This window comes from Ascidia mentula, chromosome 2 (genome assembly GCF_947561715.1).
Source record: "Ascidia mentula chromosome 2, kaAscMent1.1, whole genome shotgun sequence".
In the NCBI taxonomy this organism is placed as follows: Eukaryota; Metazoa; Chordata; class Ascidiacea; order Phlebobranchia; family Ascidiidae; genus Ascidia; species Ascidia mentula.
Window position 1 is genome coordinate 8,370,203 of NC_138567.1, and position 20,230 is coordinate 8,390,432.

The following is a 20,230-nucleotide window of genomic DNA, read 5'->3' on the forward strand; positions in this document are numbered from 1 at the left end:
GGTGTTGTCAGTTGTACGCGAGGCCTTTTGACTTCACCGTTCCGTTTCAATGGCATTTAATGTCTTTTTGTTATGCTTGTGCCCTTAGTAGACCGCATGGTGGCCGCGGTTTCTGACTGACATGATACTTTTCCAACGCAAGACTATACATTAAGCTGCATGGCAGACAAAACGTAGTAACAAATAAAGTACGTTAATTTATGCCAGAAGAGCATAACTGTTTACATTGTTGTATGCCAGGCTGCAAAAGTAGCACAATATGATAAACCCTTGTACCTTGGTCTAAAGCAAAAAAAATGGCGAGCCCTGCGTTTTTAAAGGATATATGTGTCAATCAGCGTTGGTGACGGCCAACGTTGGAAACAACCCGGTGACGGTGATTAACGATATAACAAACAAAAGTCGCAAACACACATAAATTTCCAGTCCAGAAACTGTCAAACAATCATCCAAATTACGATGCTTTATTTTAAAACAGCACCGCTAGACGGTTGTCAGGCTTTCAGCAGTCGTCATGACACTGATCAATCAGTGCGTCACAAGTATTTATGGACGCATTACCAGTCGAGCACATCAATAGAAACAACACATTAGTGCGAGGGAATATCGTGGAGTAGATCGAGAGAAATAAAATTATAAATAAAGAAATGAACAACTCGTTTGCAGCGAGGTTTAAGCACGTCTCATGTATGTCACACAAACGGCATAATTTCACACTTTGAAATGACGCTTTCGTAATGTCCTCAAAGGAAAATTTGACAAAGCTCAAGGTATTTTATGTTTCGGCACACGAACACAACTGTTTGTGCTTAAACTTATTGTAGATTTTTTCCCACTCACGCTGCATGTAACCGCGTATGTTTTTGGAGCGCTTGCCACGGTAGCCGACGAAGTGTCTAGCCACGACCAGCTTCGGTTCCACCACCATGCTGCTGGGCATAAGGATCTTCTCTCGCAAGATGCCGGTGATCCAAACGTCATCTACTCGCATAGGCACATAGCCGCTAGCCGCCTCCAGCAGCAGCCGAGCGACACCCACTGACGTGGTGTACATTCCGCCGAGGCAGGAGCGAGGGAAGGTACTCCATCGATACTCCTTCTCGGTTACAAACCACTTGCTTTTGTTGTTGCGAACGACCGGAGAATCGACGAGCATCTGGTATGTGCATATGATAGGAAAGCCATGAGGATTGTGAACGTCATACTGGTTCACAAAATGAGACACTGTTTCTTGTAAGGCTCCGAGATCAATAAGGAAGTCGTCGTCGCCCGTAGTGTAGAGATAGTGGCCGGGTAGGTTTTCCGAAGCCCATCGCATTCCTGTTAGCGTTTTGATGGCGATATTTCTGTTAGGTTAATTTTTGTATTAAAGACAGATTATCCTGGTAAGGGCAAAGTGACATTGTTCGTAAGGCGCCGATGTCAATTACTTACAAAGCGAGTTAAATCATACATACTCTTGCTGATATAGTGTAGGTAAAGTATGAAGATATCTACTCCAGCGGTAATTGTTTTCATAATGTAATTCGGACAATGATTATTAATATAAAACCTGAACCTGCTTGATTTCCAGACCAGAGAACAAAATAGTTTTCAACCATTTTAAAAACGTATACGAGGCATGAAAAGTTTTACTACCTGTAGTTATCGGGGCCGTCAAAGTTCAAAATATCTCTGTTTCTTTGACTTTCTTCCCCTAATAATTCGTGGACCCGTTTGCTGTCCGGTTTTCCGGTCACAAACACGACGCGCAGCAATCCGCCCTCAACGTAGCGCCATTTCCCCCACGTCCGACGAATAAGTGAACGACGATAGAAATTGGAAGCAGTCGACTTGATAAACACCACCATTCCCCACGAGATATCTGCAGAGCACAAACACACATCTTATCATAATCATGACTCAATGTTCAACCCAACTGAAAGCCAGTTTTTTTACATGTGTTGTTGCCGTCAAGGATTTTCAGCGTGTGGGTGACGTGTCAAAAAGCACTTTGTAATTAAGTCGATGTCAAATTAACTCAGTCGTTATTGGATGGTCTATAAATCTAACTATAGCTGTTGTATAAAAGACCGATCAAGACACAACACAGCACATCATAATTGTTCTAACTACTTCCTACTCTTATTGTGTTGGCATTCCAAGGTTTCGCACTCAAGTCGGAACGGCAAGATTGGCTCCCGAAAGTATTTGACTTTGCGCCTCTCCTCTATGCGGGTATCGTTTTTGGGGCTCTTCGAAAGTTGCAGTCGTAAAGAACCACCGCTTGATGACATATGACGACTTTTTCTGTTAGGATAATCGAACTGTCCGTTTCGCTATGTATAAGCGTGATACTAATATGGTTCCTTAACAGTCGCAGAATGTAACCTTCATTAGGCATTTTCGTGGTGGGATTCAGCCGGATAGCACCGGGTCGCACAAACCTGTTCTAAAGGAGTTTAATGACCTGAGCGAACCGGTTGCTAACAACCGTATGTGTAGGCCTATGTTGCACTTCGAGAAATGTATTCCCGCGGTTACTATGGCATGCTGGTAATAAGAGAAGCGGATGCTAAAATATGTGAATCCCACCACTGGGTACCAGACAGCACCATTAGCTTAAGATACGAAATTATTTGGTTGAAACAAAATGCTTCAGGTTGATGTCAGCTGGTATGGAAAAATAATAGAAAAATCGATTTTGCCTGCATAATGTAACATTTAGGTTTGTGCAAAATTACCACCATTCATTTGAACAATTTAACAGGACCGTATACCTTACGAATATTCAAGTTTGGCGGCGAGGTTGCGGCACGCTGATGCTGTGATGCATATTATACATTACTTACATTAATACTCGCCGCTGCTCACGCCTCCTTACTAAATTTATGTGAACAAGAATACATCCAACTGTTGCAACGATGCTGATGGATAACAGCATGAGGCGAAGTTCCATATTACAACAGCATGCCCACAGCGGCGATAGAAATTGTAACAAAAACTTTTCTTGTTTACTGAAACAATAAGCTGGCTTTTTTGGTTGTAATTCAACATTTAGCTGACAACAGGAAACTGGAATCTAAGCTATGCTCACCTTATTAAAGTTAATTAGCCAGTAAAGGACAACCAGTAATTGTAAACTCTAATGCTAAATAGTACATTCACTATAACGTTTAACCTGGTGGCGTAACGCAATATTATGCCTACTTCATGCGTGACGCCACAAGCTGTTTCCTATCTGACCACGCACTGCTTTTCTTTTCTGCAAACTAAACAGTATGAACAGAAAAGAAAACAGGGATATTTATATTGTGTCCGATAAACGATTTCAAAAGCAGCAACAACAAATTACCCATCGGTGCTACTGAATTAAATGCATTAATTGGCTTAAATGAATTAGAGTTGTGACGCAGTCACATGCCTGCGAAATTAAAAGGAAATTACGTCCACCAAATGCGAGGTTTATTACGACTAAACTGCTTTTGTCCTCAGCATACACTTTGAGTGTGACAATTCATTTCACCAATACAACATGGGTTAATTTCTTTAAAGGCGCAGTAAAATCAATCCTCACGAAAGAGTACTTCTCAACCTCGGGATTGTGTCACAACTCTAAGTCATTTAAGCTAATCAATTCATTAAGTTCCAAAGCACTGATATGAAAGAGTAGCCTACTTCTCAACCTCGAGAACTGGAATAAGTCCGCAAACACATTACGATTTACAAGCTTATCATATATGAAGCTTGTTTGGTGCCATTTCTTTTGCAACGCGATCATACCTTCCTGTACCTTTCTAAACAAAATTACAATAGCAAAAAGCGATATATGCGTGGTATGTCTGGTTTGAATAATTGCACGCAGCAACGAGTCATATTACACCTGTGGAGAGTGTGGCAAACCAGCTACAGAAGAAATAGCCAGAATATTGTACAGCGAAACTGTTGCAGCGCTAGGTGTAATTTTCCTATGATGACTTTTATTTAACTCCGACCAGAAAATGATGTGAAGCTTATTAACAGCCAGTGCTGTAACTTTGATCGAACCACTTGTCATGTTCAGGGTCAAGAAGCGGGCGCGTGAAGCCGAAAATATTGTGAGTATCATTTACAGTTTCTTTAACTTCGTAAACAGCAGTCCTATGGCAGATATAACCGCTTACAACCACCGGCCCTGCACGTAAACGGGGACGGAACCTGGGTTTTGCTACGAACATGCGCATCCAAAGATAAATAAATTGATTAGTTTCATTCCGTTGCGGCTGTTGCTTCGAATCACTTTGTTTCTTAGCATGTGTTCTGTGTAACATACGTCACAGAAAACAGTGCTTGTATTGCGTAATGTCTTGCGTGTGTAACATACGTCACAAAGGCCAGCGCTTTGCACATGCAGTGCATAATCCCATACTGCGGCCCATATGATAAATTCATCGAATGTTCTCGAGTATAGTGATTCATTCAACATCCTGTTTACCACATAAAATATTCTCCTATGCTTATGTCACATCACACCTATGTTCTTGTATTATATTACTTCAAGCGCCTCATGATATCACGTGACATTATTGACCAATCAGCTCTCATAATGGAGAGCGTTAAAGAGCCCAGTTTTTACCCGTAAATTCAGTCAAGTCAAGTCTAGTTTTCGCCATTCTATTTGCTGGCATCCTAACGACGTTGTATTGAAAGTTGTAATGTACCGTCGTAATGAAGAAGATAACAGAAATGAATACAATTATTCGGGAAGAGATCTTGCTTGTGGGTGCTTTATAGAACGGGGCAGAAGCAGGTTTAACCATCAAAGAGACTCAATAACCGCCCAGGCCATCGAGACCCTGTTAAATATCTCTGAGACCCTTAGAGTTATTTACATCTGCATAAAAAATAAATCGCATAAAATAGCCTGCTGAAGTGTAGTGAAAAGTCCCAAGACAGCTCTAATTACGTGAAATGCCGTGTTTTCTTTTAATTGGGCTATAAAGATATTCACACAAAGCATATTCTTTTTGACATTTAACATAAAGAGGATTTATTTGCACTGAGGGAAATGTCAGAAATACTACAGGAGTTACAGCCTGTGTTACTCAGTGGTGACTGGCAGATTTGTTCTCGCTAAATAATTATAAAAAAAATACTTCGTCACTGTATTAATTCTTTGTAGTTTTTAGTGTGGTGTTTCAACCTTAGGTTAAATAATTAACAGAGTTACACAAGTTTTCATGTGAGCATCATTATTTTTGTCACCACGACCCGATCGGTGTGAAGTTTGAAGCCCAGTCAACCATGCGATTATTAATAGGTTATTTGTTTGATCAGACGTGGATTTTAATTGGGCCGGAGGTAGCCACATAGCGATATAGGGCTGCCGCAGAGTTGTGTTTATGAGCTGGAAGAACGTTTTTATAAGATGAGCACGTCTTGTTCCAAGTGTGAATGCTGCGGATAACATTGTCTTTGCTCGGTTGCATCTATTCAATATTTTGGTTTCACATTTGTTCGGTAAACTGAATTCCACAAATTGACCACAGCTTCAAAATGGAAGAGAACGCCCCAGGAATCGCAAACCTGGTAAACAGCATCATTGGCGTCAGTGTACTGGCAATGCCATATTGCATGAAGCAATGCGGTCTTATTCTTGGTCTTGGTCTGTTGTTGGGGGCCTCCTGGCTCACGTATGTATCATGCAGTATGCTTATAACATCTGCAGTTGTCAAGCGAAGACGCACCTACGAGTACTTAGCCTACTACACCGTCGGGCCTTCTGGAAAGTTTGCGGTGGAATTATGTATGATAGGACTGATGCTTGGGACATGTGTTGCATTTTATGTAATTATAGGTGATTTGGCCACAGGCATTTTATCCAATTATGTTGAAGCACCCCAGCTTCAACTAAGAACATTTGTGTTGGTATTTTGTGGCCTGTGTATAGCCCTACCTCTTGGGTTAATGAAAAGTTTGGCTGCTTTGGGGTTTATTGGGTTCTTTTCCTTGGTTTTCTATTGTATCTTTGTGATTGTCATGTTTGTGACATCAGTTTACAATGGTCTGCTTACATTCGAGTGGCTGTCAAAGATAGAACTGTTCAGACCAGCTGGCATATTTCAGAGTTTACCCATATTCAGTCTTGCGTATGCCTGTCAGTGCCAGCTTTTTGTGGTGTACGATTCCATGGAAGATGCATCAGTTATGAGAATGGAGTCCATTGTGTCCGGGGCACTTAAGATAGTAACATCTGTGTATTGTCTGGTTGCAATCTTTGGATATACAACCTTTTCGGACACTGTGCATGGTAATGTTTTGCAAAACTTACCACATACCTTTCTGTTGGAAGCCATTAAGTTTGGATTTGCCGGATCAGTGGTGATAGGTTTTCCTCTGATGATATTTCCATGTCGACAGAGTATATACACCTTGTTCTTCAAGCAACAGATGTCAGATGGCGTTCCATCAAAAACGTACATTGAGCCATTTACATTTAAAGTCATCACACTCTGCATTGTGTTGTCAACAATGACAGTGGCCATTTTTATACCTAATGTTGAAACAATACTTGGGATAACTGGCGCCACCATGGGTTCATTTATATGCTATATATTTCCTGCCATAATTTACTCCAAAGCTTATCAGAAAGCTGATGTTTTCATATCTCGGTTTGTATTGGCAGTTGGCTGCCTTTTACTGGTGGTCTGCACTTACCAAAATCTGACAGCACAGCCAGACACAAAGCCAGACATTGTTAAACCAGATGTGATTAATGGTCACCAAGGCAATGGTGTAGAACAACATCAAGGTGTTGCTGCTAAACCAGACAATCCAATGCCAGATGTGAACCAGCTGCCACCCCTGCCCAAAGAGCAAAACATTGCTGAACCAGTTCGGGATGAGCATAGGCATGAACCTGCCAACCCTATTGAGCCAGTTTATGTTGACAAGCACGAATCAATAGAAGAGAAACCGGAGGAGAAACCACAGGATAATCTAAAAGATAGTCCAAAAGTAGAGCAACACAGAAATGAACCTGATCCTGTAGAGCCTGAAATCAAAGAAGCCCCTCCTGAAGGTGGTAAGAAAGACTCTGCAAGCCTCCCCAAGGAAGAGTCACAGGTCTCAGACAAGGAAGAGGAGGTTGCCGTACAAAAACCCCCAGTTGGCAACCAACCTGAAATTGCCAAAGAAGAGCCTGCCAAAGAAGAGCCTGCCAAAGATGAAGAAGAGCCAAAACAAAAGGATGGAGTTGGGGAGAAAAAGGAGGAGGAGCTTTTAAAGCAGATCAAAGAGCAGCAGGAGAAGCAGAAGGAGATTTTGCAGAAGCAAAATGATCTTCTGTTGGCCTTGCAGGAACAACACAAAAAAGAACATGAGCAAGGTACTGAAAATGAGGAGAAAGAGAAGGACGATGATGTGGAAAAACCATCAAGCAAACTGCCATCAGAGAATAATGAAGAAAAGAAAGAAGATCTAGCAGTGGAAGAAGCCAAGCCAGTTGCCAGCGAGAACAATGAACAAAAACAACCTGCTGCTCCACTGGTTGAACTCCAAAAACAGGCTTTGGACAAGATTGATCAACCTGGAAACAACAAGGATCAAATCAAAGACACAATAGTTAAGAAAGAAGTAGAAGAAACAGAAGAGAAAAAGCAAGCTGAAATTCCTGAGCAGCCACAGCAACATGAAGTGAAGTCTGCAGTGGAGGTTTGAATAATATATTGACTACTCAACAAATTATTATGGCAAACATTTTTGCTTACATTTGAGCTATTGAGACACAATAGTATACAAGTATGTCTAAAATGCTAATGAAATCTACATTCAAATGACCAAAAAAATTTGACAAAAGTTTTTTTATTATTGTGATAGGAACCAAAGGTAGTGGAAGAAGCGAAACCAGCCAAGGATGAACTAAAACCCAACTCTGTTGTTGCCCAAGAGCCTGAGAAACTGGGGCTAAACAATGTGGCCAAACGAAATGCTGATAATATTGAGGAAGATGAAAAAATTGTCCCTGGAGTGTCCAATGAGAACTCTGAAGATAACAAACTGGATGATCCAGAAGGTGGAGAGGAAATACCGCAACCAAGAGAGTTGAAATCGCTCTCTTCTTATGATGGAGGTAATATTAAGTTGTATTCTTCCTAACATTGTTAAGATCAGTGTTTTTTAACTGGGTGAATGGCTCACACCAGCTTGAATGGAAATTTTGTTGGGGTGATTTAAAGGGAAGGAAATATTTTTCCTTTGACATCATGTCAAACATTTGTATTTATGAAATTTATCATTATTTTTGACTCGCCCAAAAAGTTTTTTGTGACCTTTGACATCACCTCTAAAAATAAAATAGCGCTACAGTTTACCATTTTCAGTCTGAATAAATATTGCACAAACATAACATGCAACACTTAAATGAATGAATTTCCAAATATAAGTAGGGATGAACTGGTGGACGTAGCATATAAAAACCACAACTTTTACAAAAATGATTTATTATTTTGTAGGAAATTCATGATGGTTCTGGTCTTTCTTGTGAAGTTCTCGTTACCTTGTTGGCATAGAGATTGTATTTGCTCACCTTCTACAGCTTCAAAATCAGTGCCCTATGCAATACATTGATTTTCACACATTACGACCAGTTTCTAGCCATCATCCAACTCTGAAAGTGCAGTAATAAGCATACAGGACTAACTTAGTGACATGTATAACTCTGTCCAATTTGGTGCAGCAATATTTGTGGAGGACAGCACTTTTGCATTGGCGTTGACAATCACATTGTGGGTTATTTTTACCTTGTGCCTTTTTTGTTCTTGCTGCTTGTTTTGTGACTAAATCAATTTAAACACAGTGCTGTGTGTTGTTGCAGCTCTTCAAATGTGTGTTCAGTTATTAGGCTGTATTACATAATGATCATACAAGTATATACCACTTCAACTTTAATACAAGTACCCACAGGACTACATTTAAATAAATACCAAATCTATCTTTCACTAAATACTACAAATATCATAACTTGCCTATAAGAAGGTAAAATATATTTGTAGTAAACAAATTACAAATAGTTTTTAAAGTTCAAAAAAGCGTTGTACATTATTCAAGTCGTTTCTGGATGTGTAATTATGCGAAGTTCTGTATTGTCTGTTACATGCTTGTTTTGTTGTTAGTTCTTCTGTTTGGTAAAATATTCTAAAGGAAAGGTTTTATGCGAAGGGTGGTTCAATGTTGGTCCTCAACTGAGTTTTAAATTTCCTCTATTGTTTGTATAAATGCTTTTTCTGCTTCATGCATTTTAAATTGATCTTTATTAGTGCAGTACAACCATGTGGTCAATTATTTTCATTGTAACGCCCAAATATGACAAAGCAGATATAGCATCAAATTTGAAAAATCTGTAACACATTAAACATTTGTTTTTGCTTTCACAATGATCAACTTTAGTTTTAAGTAAATATGCTTTCGTGACTTTCAGACAAGTTCTTTTCAGGGCACTTAAACATGGCAACTTTCTCTCCTGCTTTCACCACTGTTTAAAACTTATTTTCCTATCGGCGTGCTTGAAGCAGATTTTGCACCTATCGTATTCTAATGTTTTTCGTGGGAATAAATACTTCAACCAGTAAATTTGTTTATTTTTTGTTTGGTAAGTACTTGTAAAACACGTAGCCCAGCAATCGGGTATTCCAAATGAAGATATTTTTTGTGTGAAATACAAAACATGTGGTGGCCTGCGGTACGACCTGCCGACAAAACAACTCAACTGGTCGGGGAGAACGTGACGAATGGGGAGTCAGACTGTTTTGTTTACGCAGCGCGGCGCTGCGGGTCAACAGCTAAAACGATCTTCGCACCGCGTAATCATTTTTGACACGCCGTGTGCACACGACAACATGTTGCGATCACGTAGTGGTGGCGCAAAATTGCCGGGAACGTTCGCGTACGTTCTGCATGGTTTCATAAGCACTGGCTGGCTAAAACCAAAGCATAGTCTTAATGGCTTGTGCAAATTTGGACATGGTCATCGTAATGGTTACCCAAACAGGAGTCTTGATTGGACGTAGCAGTGATCGAAGGGATACGGCAGCATCCAGTTCGACCAGCGATTGGGACCCGATCACCCTGTTGGCAGTGGACCCATGCGAATCTCTATTCGATGGTGTCCTGTTTGCGCAACTGCCGGATTTTCACGTTTTGGCTGATCGGATGGAAAAGAGACGAACTCGGACCCACGAAGTGCCACAAAACGGCGGGCGGGCCGATGGAGACCGCGATCGCAAATTTGAATTTCAGTTGCAGGGATTTGCTCCCGGAGACATCTCCATCAAAACCATCGGATACAAGTTGGTGGTGGAAGCTCGGAAAGCGGAGGAGTGCGAGGAGGAGGGATCCAGATGTCACCAGGAGTACAGGAGGACTCTCCAGCTCCCGGAGGATGTCGACGTGTCGAGACTGAAAGCATTTTTGGAAAACGGGGCCCTGAAAGTGTCGGTACCGCGTCTGGAGACATATCCTCCTCCTGGAGATGAGAAATCAACCAACATCCCAGTCACTAGATGTGTTTCGGAAGAGCCAGACAACCCAGAATAACCTGCCTCGTTTCGTATCTGTAATATATCTATATTGCTGAACATATTTTTGTGTCGTGGTACTTTTCGTTTGTTGCACGTCGGCCTCAATCAGCATTCTACTCAAGGTGTTTAATCAAGGTGTATTTTTCTAATCAACGCCCAAAAGTTCAAATAAACAAACATAAATAAACTGAACACAACAATCGGCATCTTCGTTATTTTGCAGCGAAGACTATGTAAGACATTGAACACGAAAGCATTAAATACGATTGAATTTAGGTTGTACGATAATTTCAATGCATCATTTTTTCCGTTAAGCAGAGTTTATTCGAACAGCATTTCCAACGTTAAGTGACGTTTAATAAACGTGTTTCTGTCAAACAAACAAATTTATACACACATAGTCTTCCAGATTTACGCTTACATCTAACAGAACCTGAGGTACAACGGCTATGCATGGTTCTTTGTGAAAACAAGGTGACGCACAGTTTAAATATTCCAGTTAAGAGGTTGTGTTATAAGCAAAACATGCAATATTAGGTTTTGCCAAAACATTTGCAATTAGAATTGTTTGTAGGGCCTCCACCTACACAGTTGGCATTAATTTAGTTACCATTTTCCGGTATATAGGATATTGGACTTAAAAACAACAATGTGTAAATTAAGTATGTCGTAAATCCGTGTATATTTGCTATATGTTTTACTGAAAGCGCCTATAAGCCCACAGGTATTACTTTGTTTGGCTTTGCAACATGCAAAAATTAAGATGAAGGATTTCGTTCATACAACGAAGCACTTTGTTTACTCGGCATATAAGTAATAATAAACAATATTGTCAAGATAACCTGCAGTTGCAGACATTTCTTATAGGTCTCTTGTTCAAAAAGTGTGATAATTACTTGCCACAAGTTCAAATCAGCACGACCAAAAACCCACAAGTTTGTGGCATTATTAGCTGTTGATCCGTCACCGGTAACCGAAGTCCAATCTCCCGTAAATACAAAAGCTAGCACTGTACATGTTGTCCCTCAGAGCAAAATTTCCAAACTTTTTAGCTCCACTTGTTTTGTCAAGAGTTGTTTGAAAACCTCGCAGCACTACCGCAATTGTAGAGGAAGTACTTTGCGCTGCCAGCATATACCTCTTTCTACAGTATACATCTAAGTGTGCATTTTGGACCTAATTTTCAGTCCCGTGCAGTTCTATTTGACTGACAAAACTCGACATGAAGTCATACGATTGCTTAGTTACATATCAAAAGCATTAGCTCATTTTTAATGCCATACATAAGGGTTTTTTGGCTTTGCACCGGACACTCTACAAACAGCTTAGTTTTATAGAAAACCACCTCTTTACCACATGCAATTAATCTTTAAACTTGTAGTGGTAAAATATAAATACGTCCCCAAAAGCCCACGCAACAAACAATCCAACGGTTTTTGCTTGAAGCAAAATGTTATGAGGCCAAGCAAAATGTTAACATGATACATTTAGATTAATAATTTCTTAACTGTCTTTACCGTATTAAAAAAATCAGTTTAGAAACATCTTTACTTTTGGTTTTAGATGTTACACACACATTTGTTTTCCAAGCACGTCACAAATTTAAATAAGCCTCTCTTACACGATACGCGCAGTCTGTCACGTTCGCGGAGAGAATCCGCGAAAAAAAGCTCGGGCAACGTGACCAAAATCCTTTCTCTCTTCGTTGCAATACCGCAATTTGACACGCCGTGTAACACTTCCCAAACGAACAATTGCTGTGCTGTTGTGCAACTGTTGCATGTGCCGTCGTGATACCTCATGTACCGAGGATTGTCATTTCGTTCTCAATACTTTTGTGCCTAGTTTTAAGAACATGCAAAAATACATGCGCAAATTTCAAAGGAGTTTGCTTATGTTTCGTTTTTTCGTGCTTGATTTTGTTTATAGTGTGGATATAGAGACACCCATTTCGCTGTACGTCTCCATGACTTTGATGTAATTAATAGTAGCCTCCAAAATCAGTCAAAATTGCTAGAATAATTAAAAATTTTCATTACTTTCGGTATCAATAAGTAGCGTACTTATTTTATTTGGTCCAAGCCGATTGTAACCATGCTTATACTACTAATAATCAACAAATTAATCCACTGGATGACTACTGTTGCCAACAAGCAATTTTTAGACATTTTTACAACGCAAAAATTTACAGCAACAGTTTCCAACAGACGTGAAAGGTCAAGAAAGCCAAAAAAACACTTATTCCTCTTAACTATTTTTCTCCTTCCTTTTTACCCTGTTCAAAGGCAACTGGTATTTCTGTTTCAGTTTCCACAACATCTTCAACAGGAAGAAGTGGGGCAGTTACTTTGAAATTGCCAGCCTCGCTTATGCTGGTGCTGACCTTCTTTAAGTCCACGTTTTCGGGCAAAGTCAGTGAAGAGTAAAACTGCTGCGAGGTAAATGTTTCATCTCCGCCCTTTTCCTTCAACTCCTTTTTGGCCTCGACTACCAACTTGTTGCCCGCCATTTTAACTTTGATATCACCCGGTTCAAACCCTCGCAGGGGCACTTGGCGGACGAATAGGGACCCGTGGGATCCATCTTGGGACCAACCGCGGCCATCAAGCTCGTTGTACATACGTGGGAACTCGGGGAAATCAAAGAAACGCGGCAATCTTCGCATCATGCTTTCCATCTCAACAACAGGATCCCAAATCCCAACTTCCCGCGATGTCCATCTTGGAAATCTTCGGCAGTTGCGGTACAACGGGGTTAGCAGTCTGAATGACATGATTTTTTAAACACAACTCTACAGATGTCAAAGTTCTTCTGCACAGGCCCCGAACTCGACGGAAAACGTTTTAAATCTGAAATGCAAAAGAACCTGAATGTTCCAGAATCGTTGCGGCAATTCTATGATGCAACGTTGTGAAAAACAAAACACGGCGTATCAAAATTTTTTAAATTAAGATTTTTTTTAAGCTAAAGAATTAAATAATGCGTTTTATAACATGACTAATATCAAGACTGGTAAACGGCGATCGCGATAATTGAATTTATTTTTTTCGGTTTTCATTGGTCAATTGTTAATTAATTAGATATTCACTGTTAACCCTGCTAAGGTTTTTTTGCATACTAGGCTAAACGTCGCTTCAATGAATGCTATATTTACTTATTGGCACGTTGACGTAGATAAGCTAGGAGTATGATTACAATTTACTTATTCCTGGCAAAAATAGCAGCAAAATTTTTGAAATATAAGAAATGGCAAAACCACTTGACACTGAAGTAGTATTTTGCCTTAAGAAATAAACACAGTTTATTTCTGCAAACTTTCCGATAATTCTTGTGACAGAAAGTAATAAAACGTTCTTGTTTGTACCTATCGCAAATTGTTTTCGTTCTGTGTGCGCACGTGGTAGTCACGTGAGTAGACGTGTGGAGATCAGAAATAACACGTTACACCTTACACGGCGTGTCAAAGTTTCAAAACGCCAGGTGTCAAACAAGTGTTTTTGGTTGCAGAAAACGTTTCTTTGGTACAAGATATCAAAAAAATAGGATAGCATTATGTCTTTTATTTCGAAAAACAATGTTGTTTTGACTTTTAGTGCAAAATTTTACTATTTACATTCCAGAGACCTCTGTACAGTTCGAGAATTTTCGGAATCACAATGCGTACGTGACCAATCGCTTGTGTTTACCGCACTTGATGCTATATAATGAGCGCGCTGCCTGTTATTCGCATACTATTTTCTGCGGCAAGTACTGAAGTTTGTAAGAGAATTTGACAGTTGTAGTGAAGTCATGACAGACCCAAGAGCATTGTCGTGGGAGTATATTAGACACCCTTATTCGCCAGGCTGGCTTGACCCGTTCATGGTCATGCCAGGAAGACCGGGAGGACTTCGAAGACGAGGCAACGATTCGTTTACTGACTTGGAAAGGTTTCTCCGACACCTTCCCTTGTTCCTGGACGAAGACAAGGTTCGTAACGCATTTGGCGACAAGGATGCATCCGGCACATCCATGGCGGTAGAAAAGGCTGCGGAAAGCGACCCCAATACCTTCACGTGCGATTTCCACGTGCATGGCTTCCAACCGGGCGATATCAAAGTGAAGACGATCGGTAAGAAGGTGGTGATTGATGCAGAGATGGAAGATAACCACGAGGAAGAGGATATCCAATCTTACTCGCGGCGTCAGTTCCACAGAAGCATCGTACTTCCAGACAACGTCAACGTCGAGGCTCTGACGTCAAGCCTCACCGACGCGGGCGTTCTGAAGCTAAAGGCGCCTCTGCTGTCGCTCCCACCGCCCGAGGAGACCAAAGAAGTGCCGATTTCTGTGGAGAAGATGGAGGCAGTTGAGGAATCTTAAAAAATTGTAATTGTGGCACATTGTTGTAAATACATATAATTTCTTTGTAGTATTCATATGTTTGTTTGTTCGTTGCTGCATACTGGTGATTATATCCAATATTACGCTGGTGAATGCGATATCATGATGTTTCTAATAAAGTGAACGTAGAAAGTTAAAAACAACTTGAGTTGTGGGGAAGGTTAAATCAGTCATAGCTAAATGCAAGTTGAAGTTAACTTTTCAGTTGGTAAAATTAATGAAAATATTGACAGTACAACTGCATTTGACAGAAAGACGAACCCGACAAACTATATTTAAACTCGATAGTTTGGTGATATTTTCACATTTGTTTGCCACCAATTTTCCTCGACAAAATAATGACAAACTAAAGAAACACACCAGTATTTGAACAAGCAGTGTTAGCACAAAGTATGTTATTATAGCTTATTGAGAATAATTGGTCTGCAACCAACACAAGGCGCTTGCACAAAAATGATTACGTGATCATTGTCGCGTGTCGCCGTGCGCGTTAGGCAGGGAAAGTCCCAAAAATTTGCATTTGCATTTTGTTTGTTGCGGACTGTGACGTCAGGCATTTAATATGAGACCTGATCAACATAAACAGAAGAAGAGTTCTCAATACAAGAAGAAACATGGAATTCAATCCTCATCAAAATCAGGTACCTTGAAAAGTTAGAGCTTTATCCAAATTTGACATTTTAGTTTTACAAACACGCTTATTTTTTCCAATAGATAAGTCTCTAGTATTGACGGAATTGTATTCTAAAACTAAAGTTTTACCGATTAAGGTTATGTTGATAAATACAGCAATTCGTTTTGCCATATTAGTCAGAAATCCGAAGCCATTTTTTTATATTCGAAACACTCACAAGCTCTTCCGCAAAAAGCATAAAACACGATATCGATGTAGAAAATGCGATGGAATTTTGTATATATGCTCATAGTTTGCACCCACTGCAAACAAAAACTAATGCTGTTAGATCAAAACAGTGACCTTGTCTGCAGCTCACTTTAAAAAACTAATGCTCTTTGTTCAGATGGCCAAAACCAAGCATCTGAGAAAAAGCAACATTCCACTCAGAATACTCCAGTAAGCGTATGACATCCATGATACATTTGAGTTGTGCAGAAAAATAAGACTTGATGCTATTGATGTAAAGGCTAATTCACATTTAAAGCAATAACTTTTGCTTGCTTGTTACATGAAATTATTTTTGAAATTGCAGTATTTTTTTTAAGTAACATTTCCAAAGTGTGTTTGGAACTGTGTTTAGGTCTATCATTATTATTTTCAAACGTACATTCTGTGAGTAAACAATAATATACAATTTGATGATTAGGAGGCAATTGATCAAGAAGAGCTCCTTAAATCTTACGCCAAAAGGAAGGTGCAGACAAACTGGGATAAGTATGAGGAAGATGAGCAGGGGTCAGCAAAAATCGGCGAAGATTACAATGTTCTCATGTCATATGCAAGTAAGTGCACCAATATGTATGTGGGTTTTTATATTCTATTTTAAATGTATTAAACTAATTGTAATCTCACTTTGGCACTTAAGGTGAGTCCGGGTCTCATCTAAAGCTAAAAGAGGAAAGAGAATGGGAACTTGGTGATGATGTTGATGATATATTAACCATTGATTGCAACAGCATAGCCATTGCATTGTCACAACTTTCATTCTGCCAACGTTTTGGTTTTGATCCCAGTGGTTTTGATGTAAGTTTTATTAACTGAAAACAACTACAGTTTTTGCAGAACCTACAAAACCATGTTTTTTTAGCCAAGTCTCTTGCGAATTTTGGGTGAAAATCCATCTATACCAAGCGAAGATTTCCAAGGTGAAATGGTGAAAGATGTTTTTGTGGATTCAACTGCCTTTGATTTCAAATTGCCAAATACAAAACAAACTGAAACACATCATAGGAAAATGATGATTGGTCAGGACAATTCTACTGATAAAAATCCTGAACCGCTGAATCAAACAGCATCATTGATAAATAACAAGCCACCCTCCACTACTAATCATATTGAGGATAAGCCTGGTGGTGAAGTTTCAAGTGTTACAAATGACCTCAAGTGTGATCTAGATGACCTTGAATGTGACCTAGATGATTTACTATCTAACACTGAGATTCCTGGAAAACCCAAAACAAATGGTGAGTTTTACTGAGCCAAGTCTGAAAGGTAATTGATTCAGTTCCCACAGAAAACGTTGCATCTCCAGTATCAGAAAAAATGGAAATAGGCAAAGTAGTAGAAAATCCTGCAGAAAACACATCCTCAACAACAGATGTAACAACTTCTGCAAAAGGTACGTTTACTATATTTGTATCGGTAGTTTGTCTTTGCTATAATTTGTCAACACTTTCTCTCATCAGAAACAAATGAAGCAGAAGAAGATTTGGAAGACTGGCTTGACACAATCATCTCGTAATACAACGCTGCGTAATGCACACCCGTAGTCGATTCTAAAACATCACAAGAGGCATTATGGTGTTGCTGCCCTTGGTCCACAAGAGATAGAAGCATGAACCACTGCAAATTTTACTTCAACCGTTGAGTGGCGCTATACAGCGGCTTGTTTCGGTACTGTCGGAATTGATAATTCTCCGCTACCGCGTATGCTGTATCGACTTGTTCCCCTTGCACGTGATGTAGGCGCAAATGCCCTGGGTCGTATCATCTTTCTTTCTCCCAACTAAGTAGGCTACAAGTATAACCGTTCCTCCGGCTAACCAGTCCATGAACCACTCAACTGGTTGCCCAGTTCCTGGTTATGTAGAATGTGGAACTACCCTTCAGAACATGCGATCTTATCACTTCTGTAGTATTAATTTATGAAAATTGCTATTTTGGGGAAGTTATAGGGTTGTAGGTGGGTAAGTCTGCACCAAAACATTAAAAAACCTTTAATGTTCCCTGTTAACCGTGAGACGAACACTTGTTTTTTGGACGTGCAATGCCGTCAAAAATGTTAAACAGATATAGCGCAAATGTAATATTTAAAAAAGGATTCCCTTTAAATTAAAATTGGAAAATGATGGAAAAAAGGTTTAGAACCACTGATGTAAAAGCTATTTAAGAAACACAATTTGCTCTTCCGACTTTGCCTATTTCGCGGAATAAATAAAAATCGATTGGAATGTGGCAAATTGAATTGTTGTTTTTTGCAAAGTAGTCACCGTGCGTTTTTGTTTTGTGGAAACAAATGCTGTGAAAGCATTATCAACAGAGAGAAAAGGCCTCTGTAGTCAGGCCGTTACTTAGTGAAGAAATGTTATTATCATTTTGCTGAGGGGAGGTTTACATGCGCCCGGCTTATTGGCTCCAAACCATGCATTATGCATAACCTCTGCACGATACGTCAAATTCCATGGCTTCATAAAAACATTTCGAGAAGTGCTCTTCGCTGGGAAGAACTACTCACTGGGCTGTCGTCTGACGAGTTTTGCGATTAATGTTTTTTGTTATTTTGAGGGGCAGGTCAAGCATTGCTTGTCGTGACCAAATCCACCTTCTCAATTTTTGGAAAACTTTGTTATAAAAGTTAAAATCATTCGCTGGAGATGGAGTATTTGGTAAGTTTTGTGATTCAAAAACTGTTTTTAAAGTATTTTAACAATTTAGGGAAGATAATGAAGCAACTAAATTTGTTTAAAAAGCTTTGAATCTTGAAAATACTTTCTCCCATTTTGATTTTATTTTGGCTCTCTTCGAAAATTATCAGTCAAATTTCACTCAATATATTCTCTCAAAACAACGTCGTCCTTGTTAGTTTTGCCTATTTCGTACTCGACATTTTGTGCTAAAGGAGTCAAGCCGCTCAGCCCGCAAGATGGAGCCCTCACGCACCACGCGCTACAAGCGAACCGACCCCAGAGCAAGCAACATAGTGCTGGGATGTGGAAGGGACGAATGGGAAACGACTAATAAGGTTCAATTAAAGTGACTGAATTCATTTTCCCAAGACTAACCATATAATGTATGCGCAGACCATACAGCGACAAGTATTAAACGGTAGCAACCACCAAGGCAAGGAGGTGACAGGCGACCGGCAAATGGCTTCTTCTCGGCGCCGCGGAATGCTTGAGTCCACTTTGTCACTGGGAAGCTGCGTAAATGAATGGCATACTGAGTCGAAGGTACGAAAGCAACACCACGTAGTTGAACAAATTTTATTCAGAAGTGATGTTGCTATGTAAATCAAATGCTTTTCGCATGGCTCTTTTGTGTATTTGTATTTATAAATGGTCCATTTTACGTGCTTTTTTTTGAACAGCAACATTACAACAAACACGACCTGAGAACCTGGGGTCCGCGTTCGAAAATACAACAGGATTCGTACTCGTGGACTGAGGACGATCGACGGCATCTAACCAACCTGCGTGACGCCAGTCACTACCAAGTAGCGCCGTCGCTCTCGCATTACGTTAAGCTACCTCCAATCTACGCCAGACCGAATGGATACCACCAAGACACGCCGTTTGAACCGTCTGCCAACGGCGGCTACAACAGGTTTGGACGAGCAAAGCGGCAAGGAGGAAAACTTCCACCGGTTGTGAGTGATGAGGACGATATTTGATGTGTGTATGAAAGTTTAATGCGTTGTTGTGCGCCGAGGCCAACTTTTTAACGGAAACTTTAACGACGATGGCAGCAACAGCTGTTGCGGTCGCGCGTTTATTTGTCAACAAGCTTTCGTTTCGTCGAAAGCGGCCACCGCCCGTTGATTGTGCGAAAGTCAACACGTTGTTCCGATTCGACGAAAAACGGCGGTCGGTAACAAACGACCACCGCGCCCTTTTCTGTATTTTCCTCTTGCTCAACCGTCATGTATTCTCTTTGCACATATGCCGTCTACGAGCCAAACCACTTTTGCGTACTGTCAGCAACCACGGTTTATGGAAACTCTTTTACTGGCTTATAGCGAGGTGTAACTTACTGTATGATATATGCTTATATACGAAAAAATAAATTTGCACATACCAAGCCATTTTGGCATAAACTAGACCAAGTGTCTTTATGTTTGTCGTCTCGTTTAGACTAAAACTGTATCTGATTTGCAATCCACAGGTATGTTTGTTTCAAGGGAGTGTTGCTTGCGGCCGGGTGCCAAATTGCCTGCGGTTCAATATCATCCCCACCCATAATTAATTTGACGGCATGAATTAATCATACACCGCAACGCATTGCGAAATCGGCCGGGCGCCGAAATGCGATGCTGGCATCGCTCATGAATAATTAAATTTAATGTGGTGAAGATCTCAATACATCCAATAGACTAGACAAGGGGGATCTCGTAATCCAAACCTCTCCTGTTAGTCTGCCT

General features: G+C 40.2%; 7 protein-coding genes across 11 annotated transcripts; 5 read left to right on the plus strand and 2 right to left on the minus strand.

Annotated features, from left to right (window-relative positions):
- Window positions 1-122: 122 nt before the first annotated feature.
- LOC145889539 (beta-1,3-galactosyltransferase 5-like) lies at window positions 123-3,169 on the minus strand. Of its 3 annotated transcripts, XM_082980514.1 has the most exons (5): window positions 3,077-3,169; window positions 2,832-2,996; window positions 2,123-2,289; window positions 1,639-1,864; window positions 123-1,346 (listed from the first exon to the last, which is right to left on the minus strand). In XM_082980514.1, exons 2-5 carry the CDS (start codon window positions 2,936-2,938, stop codon window positions 776-778), a joined length of 1,071 nt encoding a protein of 356 aa, XP_082836640.1. In that variant the 5' UTR covers window positions 2,939-2,996; window positions 3,077-3,169; the 3' UTR covers window positions 123-775. The 3 variants fall into 3 exon arrangements, with proteins under 3 accessions (XP_082836640.1, XP_082836642.1, XP_082836641.1); XM_082980516.1 differs by lacking the exon at window positions 3,077-3,169 and having other exon boundaries at window positions 2,864-2,997; XM_082980515.1 differs by lacking the exon at window positions 3,077-3,169 and having other exon boundaries at window positions 2,123-2,306; window positions 2,832-2,957.
- Window positions 3,170-5,241: 2,072 nt separating this feature from the next.
- LOC145888560 (putative sodium-coupled neutral amino acid transporter 10) lies at window positions 5,242-9,582 on the plus strand. Its single transcript, XM_082979334.1, has 3 exons — window positions 5,242-7,671; window positions 7,837-8,089; window positions 8,472-9,582. The coding sequence occupies exons 1-3, from the start codon at window positions 5,515-5,517 to the stop codon at window positions 8,480-8,482; spliced, it is 2,421 nt and encodes an 806-aa protein (XP_082835460.1). The 5' UTR covers window positions 5,242-5,514; the 3' UTR covers window positions 8,483-9,582.
- A 120-nt stretch (window positions 9,583-9,702) lies between these two features.
- On the plus strand, window positions 9,703-10,565 carry LOC145888857 (uncharacterized). Its single transcript, XM_082979725.1, has one exon. It carries the CDS (start codon window positions 9,958-9,960, stop codon window positions 10,549-10,551), a length of 594 nt encoding a protein of 197 aa, XP_082835851.1. The 5' UTR covers window positions 9,703-9,957; the 3' UTR covers window positions 10,552-10,565.
- Window positions 10,566-12,780: 2,215 nt separating this feature from the next.
- LOC145888858 (body wall muscle protein HR-29-like) lies at window positions 12,781-13,390 on the minus strand. The gene has a single exon (XM_082979726.1). The coding sequence runs from the start codon at window positions 13,306-13,308 to the stop codon at window positions 12,787-12,789; it is 522 nt and encodes a 173-aa protein (XP_082835852.1). The 5' UTR covers window positions 13,309-13,390; the 3' UTR covers window positions 12,781-12,786.
- Window positions 13,391-14,235: 845 nt separating this feature from the next.
- On the plus strand, window positions 14,236-15,061 carry LOC145889556 (protein lethal(2)essential for life-like). The gene has a single exon (XM_082980534.1). The coding sequence runs from the start codon at window positions 14,325-14,327 to the stop codon at window positions 14,895-14,897; it is 573 nt and encodes a 190-aa protein (XP_082836660.1). The 5' UTR covers window positions 14,236-14,324; the 3' UTR covers window positions 14,898-15,061.
- A 369-nt stretch (window positions 15,062-15,430) lies between these two features.
- On the plus strand, window positions 15,431-17,755 carry LOC145889461 (uncharacterized). 3 transcript variants are annotated; one of them, XM_082980418.1, is made up of 7 exons: window positions 15,431-15,559; window positions 15,938-15,990; window positions 16,241-16,376; window positions 16,460-16,617; window positions 16,682-17,057; window positions 17,099-17,212; window positions 17,280-17,755. In XM_082980418.1, the coding sequence occupies exons 1-7, from the start codon at window positions 15,481-15,483 to the stop codon at window positions 17,333-17,335; spliced, it is 972 nt and encodes a 323-aa protein (XP_082836544.1). In that variant the 5' UTR covers window positions 15,431-15,480; the 3' UTR covers window positions 17,336-17,755. The 3 variants fall into 3 exon arrangements, with proteins under 3 accessions (XP_082836544.1, XP_082836545.1, XP_082836546.1); XM_082980419.1 differs by having other exon boundaries at window positions 17,108-17,212; XM_082980420.1 differs by having other exon boundaries at window positions 17,126-17,212.
- A 712-nt stretch (window positions 17,756-18,467) lies between these two features.
- LOC145889806 (uncharacterized) lies at window positions 18,468-19,483 on the plus strand. Its single transcript, XM_082980842.1, has 4 exons — window positions 18,468-18,479; window positions 18,713-18,835; window positions 18,894-19,043; window positions 19,181-19,483. The coding sequence occupies exons 1-4, from the start codon at window positions 18,468-18,470 to the stop codon at window positions 19,481-19,483; spliced, it is 588 nt and encodes a 195-aa protein (XP_082836968.1).
- The last annotated feature ends 747 nt before the right edge of the window (window positions 19,484-20,230 follow it).

Coding starts and splice junctions, on each gene's coding strand:
- LOC145889539 (XM_082980514.1), bottom strand. CDS start 2,938: ATGGAACTTCGCCTCATGCTGTTATCCATCAGCATCGTTGCAACAGTT. Junction 2,290..2,831: donor GAGCAGCGGCGAGTATTAAT/GTAAGTAATGTA, acceptor TTATCCTAACAG/AAAAAGTCGTCATATGTCAT. Junction 1,865..2,122: donor GGAATGCCAACACAATAAGA/GTAGGAAGTAGT, acceptor TGTGCTCTGCAG/ATATCTCGTGGGGAATGGTG.
- LOC145888560 (XM_082979334.1), top strand. CDS start 5,515: ATGGAAGAGAACGCCCCAGGAATCGCAAACCTGGTAAACAGCATCATT. Junction 7,672..7,836: donor AAGTGAAGTCTGCAGTGGAG/GTTTGAATAATA, acceptor TTATTGTGATAG/GAACCAAAGGTAGTGGAAGA.
- LOC145888857 (XM_082979725.1), top strand. CDS start 9,958: ATGGCTTGTGCAAATTTGGACATGGTCATCGTAATGGTTACCCAAACA.
- LOC145888858 (XM_082979726.1), bottom strand. CDS start 13,308: ATGTCATTCAGACTGCTAACCCCGTTGTACCGCAACTGCCGAAGATTT.
- LOC145889556 (XM_082980534.1), top strand. CDS start 14,325: ATGACAGACCCAAGAGCATTGTCGTGGGAGTATATTAGACACCCTTAT.
- LOC145889461 (XM_082980418.1), top strand. CDS start 15,481: ATGAGACCTGATCAACATAAACAGAAGAAGAGTTCTCAATACAAGAAG. Junction 15,560..15,937: donor TCAATCCTCATCAAAATCAG/GTACCTTGAAAA, acceptor CTCTTTGTTCAG/ATGGCCAAAACCAAGCATCT. Junction 17,058..17,098: donor TGGAAAACCCAAAACAAATG/GTGAGTTTTACT, acceptor TAATTGATTCAG/TTCCCACAGAAAACGTTGCA.
- LOC145889806 (XM_082980842.1), top strand. Junction 18,836..18,893: donor AATGGGAAACGACTAATAAG/GTTCAATTAAAG, acceptor ATGTATGCGCAG/ACCATACAGCGACAAGTATT. Junction 19,044..19,180: donor AATGGCATACTGAGTCGAAG/GTACGAAAGCAA, acceptor TTTTTTGAACAG/CAACATTACAACAAACACGA.